We start from the raw sequence: 10,313 nt of genomic DNA on the forward strand, positions 1-10,313 counted from the left end.
CCTTCTGTCTGTTACCCAGTAACTTCTCTTCTTGCAACGAGGGCACTGCCAGAAGGCCCTCGGAACTAGATCTCAGTGTCTGGGCTGAACGATGGGGGCAGAGACTCTCCTTCTGGTATACAGGGCCGAGCCCGTTTAGCTCTAATGCATTTGTGGCCGCTGGCCACCTCTGCTTAAATATGGTGTCAGCAAGTTGATCTCTTCTCCGAAACAATGAATTCTGCAGTGAAGCAATACAAATTCTATGTGTGCACATGCAAAATTCTGCAAAACCTTCACAAACCTCATTATATAAACTGTTATAAACTATTTCCTTGATTTGCTGAGCATCTCCTTTTTATACTAGTCATAGAGCCTAACCACCAACACCTGCATTCCAGCATCATCTGGAAGCTTTGCTAGAAAATAGTGTTCTTTAAAATAGAGGAGAGCTGGGTGTTGCTCAAGATGCTGGCTTTTGCCTCCAGTCCCAAATTCTGTATTTTGATAGGCTTGGAGGGAGAGTGCTTGCAGCCCTTGACATTAGAGCAAGGGGGAATGAGACAATTGTTATTCTCGGGCCCTTGGGAGAAGAATGGAAACCTGGATGTAAGAAAGAATGCTGACCCTTTTAAGAGCCTTGATGCCAGGAAGAAGCGAGTCTCCATTGGAGGTGCAGTTCTAACGCCTTTCCCTTGCTTCCTCCCTCAGGAGCTGAACAAAAAGCAGACCCAGAAGGACTTGGAGTGCGCCATGCTTCTGCGCCAGCACGAATCCACGCAGGAGCTGGAGTTCCGGCACCTGCACACCGTCCAGCGCACCCGCACGGAGCTCACCCGCCTGCAGCACCAAACCGAGCTCTCCAACCAGCTGGAGTACAACAAGCGCCGGGAGCAGGAGCTGCGCCAGAAACACGCCATGGAGGTCCGGCAGCAGCCTAAGAGCCTCAAAGTAGGTGCTACCTACACCCCGCCTTGCTGCCAGTGGTGCCCTGACGGGCAGGATGCAAGGGGTCTGGAGCCAGGGCAGGGGCACCCAGGGGTTGTGGAAATGGACACAAATGAGGACGGAAGTCTAGAGCCCTTGCAGGACCACTTGTGTGGGCCTAGTCCCTGTGACTGTTCAGCCAGGGTTCAGAAATGCCCGGCAGATGCAGAATCTAAATGCGCACACTTTGCGCCACTAGACTCAAGAGGATGTGAATCGGCTGTTTCGGAGTCTGGTAGCCCTTGTCATGATGATCTAGGCCGATGCAAACCTATTGGAGAGGTTCTGGAGCCAACTCAGGGTGTTGTTGTAGACACAGGAATAAAATGTCCCAACCTTTTAGGGAAGTGTAGCCATGAAATGGGGGTTCTGGAGCCAGAGCTAGACTGCCATGGGCATGTGGTTTTAGAGTATGGCCTGGAGGAGGAGGAGGATCTAGAACTGGATGCAGTGCGTATTGGGGGTCTTGTACAGGACTGGTCGCCAAAGGGGGTTGGAGAGCTGGGTGAGCAGGGTTTGGAGGCCTTGGTGCCTGAATCAAAGTGTTCTGGGGACGTAAAGCCTGATTGGCAATGCCTGGCAAGCGAAATTCCAGATGGGCAGGAAGCTGCTGCTTTAGAGCAGAGACAGGGGTGCCTTTGGCTCAATGGGAAGGACGAGGAAGTCCTAGATCTAGACAGAAAAGAAGGTTGGATTCCAGATTTCGGTGAAACAAGCTTGAAACAGCAAGAACACTGTGGAGAGGGAGTTGCTGATCTAGAAGTAAGCCAGAGGTTTTTTGGAGTGCGGGATCACTTTGGAGAGGGCTCTGGGGTTCTGTTGTCCGTTCGGGGGCGGCCAGGCGTTCCAGAGCCTGATGGGCAAGAGGCTGATAAGCTGGATCCATTCACATGTGAAGGCAATTTATACTCTCACGCCTTACCCACTGTCCTCGAAGAGGGGGCCCTGCGAGGCCCAGGAGATGGCTGCCCAGCCCCTGAAGACCCCTACAGCCAGCAGGCCAGCAGCAAAGCCCACCCCGTCCCACCTCCCGTGGCAGCCATGCTGCCCCATGCTCTCTGCGTGGTCTTGGCACTGTTAGTCTCTGCCTACCCATGTGCGCCAACTCTCTTGCTGCTCCTCGCGGCACTGTGGGCGCAGGGTGGCGGGTTTCAGGATATCCTCCTGGCCCTTGAAGGGGCTCTAGTGGGCCTGGGGGTTACGTACACCTTGTTGCACTCTGTCTTCCTCCTTTCCGGAGCGTCCTTTCTCCTCCTGGCCAAGATGGCGGGGGCAGTGGGTGTGGTGGGGCTGAGTGCCAGTAGGGAGCGCCTGTACGTTCCTGTCATCCTCCTGGCTTCCTACCTGTTGGCTTCTCCCTGGCTGTTCCTGCCCCTTTACCTCTTGGGGGCACTCGCACGGCACAGCCTGAGGGGATTCCCCCGCCGAGCCCGCCGCTTCTGGCTCCTGGCCCTGCTCCGTCTCCCACGCCCGGCTTTCCGCATCCTCCAGCGCCTGGGGCTGGTCACTGAGCAGGGGCTGTTCCGCCTCTTCCCCAAAACCAACAAAGGCGGCTTCCGCAGCCGCATCCCGGTGCTGTCCCGCCAGCGCCAGCCGTCCCTGCCCTGGCACCGCAAGGCCGCGGCCCTTCTTGCCAAGCCGATTTACAGCATCAACAAGATCCTCACGGAGGTGATTTGTGCTCAGCTGCCTCCTTCGGCCCTGCATTGCCTCAAGGGGCTGCATGTCTTGCGAGAGGAAAGGCCTTCCCGTATCCCCCGCCTGACAGCCAGGCCCCGGGGGCATTCTGTAGGGTCAGGGAGGCGCATTAGTAGGAGGAGAAGTGTGCAAGGAAGACAGCCTGCCAGGAGACCCTGGAGATGAGGAGCCCTTGGAGGGCTCCACATCCTGTTCTAAAACGGTGAAACAGTCCATTCCAGTGGGACTCTGGCATCCTGGTCCTCTGGTCTCGCACACAGAATTCTGGGAGGTTGGCCAGTCTCTGGACTTATAGATCAGGCAGAGCAAGCGACAGTATTTACGCTGAAAACCTACTACTTTCCATCCAGTGTTGTGGTATTGGTATATAGAACCCAACAGCAAGGGGAGAGAATTCAATGTCTTAAGGCCAGGGATCCCTCTGAGCCTTTGATAAAAGGAGTTTTGAAGTTGCGGGAGGACCAGAAGTTTGTTCTAGCTCCTTATTGGTTTACACAATGGGGGTGGGGCGGAGCGTTGTTGAGTGTTCATTACCCTAACGAGGAAAGAATCACCTGATGACGCCCTTTTGAGCTGGCTGTGTTTGGGTGGGTTGGGTATTTTTTGGCTCCCGTTCCAGCCGGCTGGGAGAAGATGTGGAGATGTGGGTTAAGCTGAAGAGATTTCCAAGCCCCTTAGAACTGAGGTGTGAGGTGTGAGGTGCATGTGTGCTAGTGTCTGAGTTCGAAAGGTCCTGTTCAATGTTCCCCAATGAAAAGAGGAGTTTGCTAAGGGGGCAGGGGCTGCAGTTTGCAGAATACTCCACTCTTGCAACCATTTTCCAGTAACCTCTTTTTTAAAAGTCCAGGCACTCTTGTTTCCATCTTTAACCTACTTTGAGCAATGAGGGGATAAGTACGGTCCTCCATTTCCTTCAAACATAGAACCCCCAAAGAAGGTAGCGGGTTCTGGGGCTGAATATACAGTCATCAAAATAAATAGGCTTCTGTTCATTATCAGCTCCTTAAATGGTCAGGATCCATATCACCTTAAATTTTATCATTCTCCCTCCCTCTCCCCCACTGAACCTTGTTTCAATCAATCTGGAAACTTACAAACCTAAAGGGGTGTACATGTTTCAAGAAATCAGACTCCTACCAGCTCCTAAGGGCTTAACTAATTTTAGGTGATTCTTTCGCCGTTAATATATATATTTCCACCGTTCTACAAATATATATATATTTATCATTTTCCACCCTAATTGTAACAACCTCCCTTCACTTCATTTTTTTTTTTACTTGAATGTACATATTTCAAGCTGACTTTTAATTTTATGTTTGTGTATGTATGTGAATTTTTTTTTTTGCTAAGTTTTATATAAAACCAGTTTTTGTGGGGAGGGACAAAGAGCTAATGTGAGATTTTTTTTATAAAAAAATGACTGAAAACGGGAGAATATTTTTTTTTAATCCAACTTATTGCTACAGGTTTTTCATTTGAAAGCACAATGGGCCAATCAAGCAGTTCTCACTCTCTTTCTCTCTTGCCCTTATAAAAGAAATCTTCAAATACCACAAGCCAGGACTTTGAAGTAATGGTTAGGGTTTTAACCAGTTTGCTTTAGTGGACCTATGTAAGAATGGAAAAGTTAAGTTTGCCATTGAGCACCTCCCCAAATGCTGAGATGGTTGGTAGTTTTTCAGGTGGTGAACCAACCTTTTTGTTGGCTCCTTGCAGCTTGTTGAAGCCCAGGGACCATTCCAGGGATAGCAGTGCCTCAAGCTCTCCTCTTTCCCAGGGAGCCAACTATTCCACCTTTCCTACTCCAGGATCTGAATGCCCTCATTACTCTGGGATCTCTGTCCTCAGTCACCCCCAGCTTGAGCTGTGGCAATGGCATCAGAGTGCCTGGCCCTTTCACACCTGGATGAGATGCTTGCCTTTTGTAACACAAGTAACAACCGTGTTGAAGGATTTCTGGGTAATGCAGAAGCTCCCGTAGTCCTGCAGTGATTTACTTGTGTCATTTAAAAAAAAAGATTACCTTGCCTATTTTAACTCTCTATCCCAGCCCTTACCATGCCTTGTGCCCACCAGATGTTTTGGACTACAACTCCAGGCCATGCTGGCTGGGCTGATGGGCCCTAAACATCTGGAGAGCACAAAGGTGGGAAAGGATGCTCTAATCAGGTAACCACCCAGACGCTACAATATCTCAATCAAGTTCGTATATGAAGAGCGCTGCTGATAGACGTGGTTTCTTTGTTTTTGGAAACAAAACCTGACTTATTTAAAAGTTGATCTTTGGCAGCCAAATAGGCACTAAATTAACATTTTTTTAAAAAGCCAAACTGGGGTGGTTGAGCTTGAATATCTTTAGAGAGTAATCCTGAACACACCAAATCTGAGAGTAAATCCCATTTTTGTCACTTGTTTTTACAGCTAGTAAATTTAGATTCCCAGACAAAGCAAGGATTTTTCACATTCCCATGACACGCCAACCGTGTTTTATGCTGTTAAATCATTTTGTAACTAACAGCCTACACTTCTGGTTTAATTGGTGCCTCATTTTTAAATTGTTTCCTTCGTGCATTTTTACATTCCCCCCCCCCAGCTTGTGGTCTGATTCTGTTACTACAGCCTTTAAAGAAACAAAAAACCCCAAGTTGAGATTATCCCCAACTTAATTCTGCATTTATCTATCTAATTTTGGTCCCATTTTATACATCAAGTGCTTGTCCCGTGTTTCTCCCTTTTTTGGTTCATCTGTGGTCTCTTTTTATTTATTTCCTATTTTGTTCAAATCATGGATTTATTTTTTAGCATTCCTCCATTTTTTGGCCAAACTTATTTTCATTGATCCAGATTCTGTTTTGTCCATTTTAATAGTGTACTTGTATTTCTTCCTATTTTGTGTGTGTGCGTTTGAGCTGTGGTTTCCCACTTATCCTCCTTGCATTTTTTTTCTCTGTTAAATATTTTTTATTTATTTCTCCCATTTTGTGCGGGGAAGGTATTCATCTGTGGTTTATTTATTTCTCCCTTCCCTGTTGTGGATGCATGTGAAACTTTGAAGGAAAAATAAAAAGAATTCTGCACCACACTTCACCACCTCTGTATTGTGAGTTTTGAGTTTGGTTTTATTTATTTCTCAATTTTTTTAAAAATAAAATGAGGCACTTTGAGCTTAGGAGCTGGGCTACGAGTCTGTTTTCACACCTCTGTTGCCCCCAAACACCTTGTATTTAAGCTTTCCTCTCCCTGAAATTTTGCACTGTATGTTTGTAAAAGTTTGGAGTATTATTCAAACCTGAATCGGAGGGGATCTATGCATTTCCTCTCTGCACCCCAATATTACCTTTGTTTCTCATTAACTCTGAGAAGCTGTAACTGTCCATAACTTTCTACACTCAGGGGCGGTGGGAATGTTCCTGAAATTATTTAGAATACCCAAGGAGAAAGGGAGGGGAGGAATGAATCTGGTCAATTTTATTAGCCTGCCTGTTTTACATCATTTCCATTTGCTGCTATATGTTCTAAAGTGGAACTGCAACCTTTGAGGGCCGTGCCCCACACTCCTGCAACCCCCACCGCCCGAAATGAACAACAGCCCAATCAGCTTGGTAGCTAATGCACTTGTTTCTAAGGGACATTGGGAAGCAATACATTTGAGTCATGGAAATGTGCATCTGGGTGAGGCAGCTGCCTCAGGCAATCAGTTTTTGGGTGCCATTTGGGAGGTTGCTTTGGGAGGCTTCTTTATGCATGTAGTACAACCCTCTGCGAACATCTCTGTGAGGATCACTCTAGAATTCCTCCTGGTGGTTTATGCCCTGTGTGAATACATGGGGGGGGGGGGCGGCTTGACTTGTGCCAGCCTTTATTCTCTGCAATCCGGAGTACCGCAGAATAATTGCACACACAGCTTCCAAGCAAAAATAACACATGTGGGCTCCAAAATAAACACAGACCCACATTGAGGTGGGTTCCCGCTGCATCATATGATAAAGGTCACCTCTCCCAGAGGCCAGCCATGGCAGTGACAAAAGTGTGTGTGTTCCTCCTGCCTTACATTAGTCTCAGTTCAAAAAGCACCCTTCTGCTTAATCTTTAAGCATCTTCCTCCCTGACCTCCCGGCTGTGAGGCTCAGTTTTCCTTCTGAGGCACAAGAGTTTCCTCCCCATGACACCACTGTCTTCCCATTCCTGGCGCCCATGTAAGGCGCTCGCCCTCATTCATCCCATTCATAACACAAGGGACTTTGGTATTGGCTCTCTGTGTTTGATGATAACATTTTTGTAGACCACCTCCCAACAAGGAGGTGGCACAGAAATAGAAACTCAACTTTGCCTTCTCCTAACCTCTGACTTCTAACTGGGAAGTTTTAAATGTTTGTGGTGCACCCCATACACTCTCTCCAGCCCCAGTGCATTCCTTAAAGAACCTGAACACTACTTAGATAAGGAGGGGGCAGAGAAGAGGTATCTTTTTCAAAGGGGTGGCAAGGTTTGAGCCCTCCCCACTCACTAACCCAAATGGGATCAACCGGAAGGCGTCCCAATGAGAGTCTCGGATAAAGGACGGCTCTGAAACGTGTCGCCTGGTGTACAGTGACCATTCAGTAAAACAAATGCTGGAGACAAAAATGGATTTTGAACGATTTAAAATATATATATACCTTGCCTTTCAGTTAAACACTAATTTGGTTGCTGGCCTTACCTTGTGTGGAGTGTGTTTGTGTCTTTTTAGCACTGGACTGGGCTACTTGGGGGCTCAGAAGGCTCAGCCTGTTTCCTAGTGTTTCCCACAGGGGAAAATACACACAAAATACACACATGCACACACACTCTCTGAGTTACACCCCTTCCTTACTTTGTGTGAACAGCAGCAGAGGCTCAGCTAAAAAAGTTCTCCCCCTGAGCATCTCGGTTGTGGGTGTGAGCCCAAGACGCAAGCAGCTAGGACCTTGAAGAGCGGAAGGGGAGAATTCGAACTTAGCCAATATTTGATCCTACTTGGGGGTGGAGTGGGGGGTTGAAAAGTCCTTTTGCCACTGTTGGAGCTCATACTAGAACAGGAGTAGTGAACAGAGCCAAGACTGCTGGCCCTTCAGCCAACTCTCAGCATGGTCCTACTTGGACATTAGTTGCACCAGGACTGCTGCTTTGTCATAATCACCTATACTTCCCCATATATCCTGCCTTTCTCCTATAACGAATATATGAAGCTGCCCGATTCCAAGTGAGGCTGCTGGTCTGCCCAGCTGAGTGCTGCATATTCTTGGCTGGTATACTCTGGACTCTGCAGGCTTGGGTCTAGTGCATCCTCACCATATAGATCCTTTAACTGGAGATGCCAGAGATTTTGAACCTGGGACATTCTGCACTCTAGGAAACACGTCACATTTAAGTGGCTTTGCCTTTGGCGGGAATTGTCGCTTGGTTAAATGAAGGACAGGGTCTCCCCACCAAAACCCTACTGGTGGGAGTTGTTTGTCTAACACGTGCTCCTGTCTCTCTCTCTCTCTCTCTCTCTCTCTCTCTCTCTCTCTCTCTCTCCATCGTTCTTCTCTTTCCCCACCCGTTTTTTCTTTCGCACTCTCATCCTTTGTTCACCATTCTTCCCCTCCCTCCTTTGGTTGCTTGGGCTTGCCTTTTCTTTTTGGTTCTTCTCCCCCGTTCTCCTCCTCTCTCTTCCTCCTACCCCAGTCCAAGGAGCTGCAAATTAAAAAGCAGTTCCAGGACACCTGCAAGATCCAGACACGACAATACAAGGCCCTCCGCAACCACCTCTTGGAGACCACCCCGAAGAGCGAGCACAAAGGCATCCTCAAGCGCCTGAAGGATGAGCAGACCCGCAAGCTGGCCATCCTAGCTGAGCAGTACGACCACAGCATCAATGAAATGCTCTCCACCCAGGCCGTAGGTACCCCCACTATGACCCCCTGCCCCCGGGGAGGAGGAGGGAACTGACCCCTTTCTCCGTCAGCGAGGGGAGAGTTGTGTTCTCGTTATGCTCTTAAAAATCAAGCAGCAAAACTTGAGTTTTGTGCCCTTCCAGTGAGAGTATCCCCCATGCTTGTTCCCTTCATTCCAATCTGTGAGAGTATTTTGCAAATAGAGCCCTTCTGGGTGAATTAACTTGTTTCATCTACAGTGGTACCTTGGTTCTTGAACTTAATCCGGGAGTCCGTTTGACTCACGAAACCATTCAAAAACCAAGGCGCGGCTTCCAGTTGGCTGCAGGAACTTCCTGCACTCAAGCGGAAGCCACGTCGTATGTTCGGCTTCCGAAAAACGTTCACAAACTAGAACACTTGCTTCCGGGTTTGCGGTGTTCAGGAGCCGATTTGTTCAGCAACTAAGCCGTTTGGGAACCAAGGTTTGACTGTACTTTTGTGGAGGGCACAGCATTTGGGCTTCCTTGGTGCAGTTTATGCAGCTCTGGCTAGTAGTGAAGGACCCCACCTACCCTAAAAGATGGTGTTGGTTTTAGGCCACTTAACTGTCATGCTTCCTTCAACGCCACCAAAAAAGAATCCAAAAAAGAAGAGTTTGGTGAGGGATGCCGGCAGTACTCTGAGAGCTCAAGCTCACCTTGCCTAACTACAATTCCCAGGGTTCCATGAGAAGAGGGATGGATCACTAAAACATTGAGTTTGTAGTACGGATGTGTCCTGGGTCATACAATGCTCCTGGTGGTGCTTCACCATCTCGTATCACTTCCTCACTCAAAAGCATCCTTTTGAGGTTGGTCGATCTTAGTTTTTTATTTACTGAGGCTGATGGAGACCCACTTAACCAAAGCTACCTAGTGAGAGTGGTGACGGCCGAGGTAGAGCTTGACCTCTTGAGTACAAAGGGCCAAGGATCAATATGCCACCTGTTACGCAACAATAAGGTGTGCCCCCTTTTCCCAGGCGTGTCTCATGTGACTCTCACACCTGCTAGGCAGAAGTTCCACAGGTGTTGCTTCTCTTTGGAAGTGAGAAGGCTCTTCTTCACCTATTGATTCTCCACCCACCCCACCCCCTTGTTATGTAGCTCTTACCAACCTGCCACACAGAAGCTCCATTTTGATCTATGAACTGTCCTGTGGTCCTTGGATGAAAAACAGTATATTGATTAACTGATTACTAAATAACAACAATAACAGCAATCGACCTGGTGCCCATGGGTTCTCCCCCGTGACAGCATTACAAAGCAGGGTGGGGGACCGGTGTTTTATTTTTTACTGTTCGGGGACAAAGCCAAACGTGTCTGAGCCCTGCTTCAGAAGCTGCTGCTGCAACTGTGGGAGAGGCCTTGTGGCCGTGTTGGGTGAAGAGCGTCAGCCTTTCTCTCCAGAAACAGCCACCCTCTCCCTCAGTCAGCCCTGAGCCTGCTGTGTGCCTCTTCCTTATCTCCTCCTTTTCTCCCCCCTCCCAGCTTCGGTTGGACGAGACGCAGGAGGCAGAATACCAGGTCCTGCGCATGCAGCTGCAACAAGAGCTGGAGTTGCTCAACGCCTATCAGAGCAAAATCAAGATCCACACAGAGGCGCAGCATGAACGGGAGATCAAGGAGCTGGAGCAGAGGGTATCCATCCGCCGGGCACTGCTGGAGCAAAGGGTATGTGCAAACAGCCTTCCTCCTCCTCTTGGAAAACCCACAGTCCTGGTTCCTTAACC

At 48.6% G+C, this 10,313-nt stretch overlaps 1 protein-coding gene across 2 annotated transcripts in view; it reads left to right on the top strand.

The window, feature by feature from the left end:
- TAOK2 (TAO kinase 2) overlaps window positions 1-10,313 on the top strand; it is a 39,635-nt gene that overhangs the window by 23,553 nt on the left and 5,769 nt on the right. The window contains exons 17-19 of one of the 2 annotated variants that reach the window (XM_082195561.1): window positions 691-930; window positions 8,353-8,565; window positions 10,072-10,254. In XM_082195561.1, coding sequence (XP_082051687.1) covers window positions 691-930; window positions 8,353-8,565; window positions 10,072-10,254 — 636 coding nt within the window. Of the gene's footprint in view, window positions 1-690; window positions 5,752-8,352; window positions 8,566-10,071; window positions 10,255-10,313 lie in introns of those variants that run through there. The other variant, XM_082195560.1, reaches the window with a different exon arrangement.

This window comes from Podarcis vaucheri (genome assembly GCF_965113315.1).
Source record: "Podarcis vaucheri genome assembly, chromosome: 13".
Lineage (NCBI taxonomy): Eukaryota > Metazoa > Chordata > Lepidosauria > Squamata > Lacertidae > Podarcis > Podarcis vaucheri.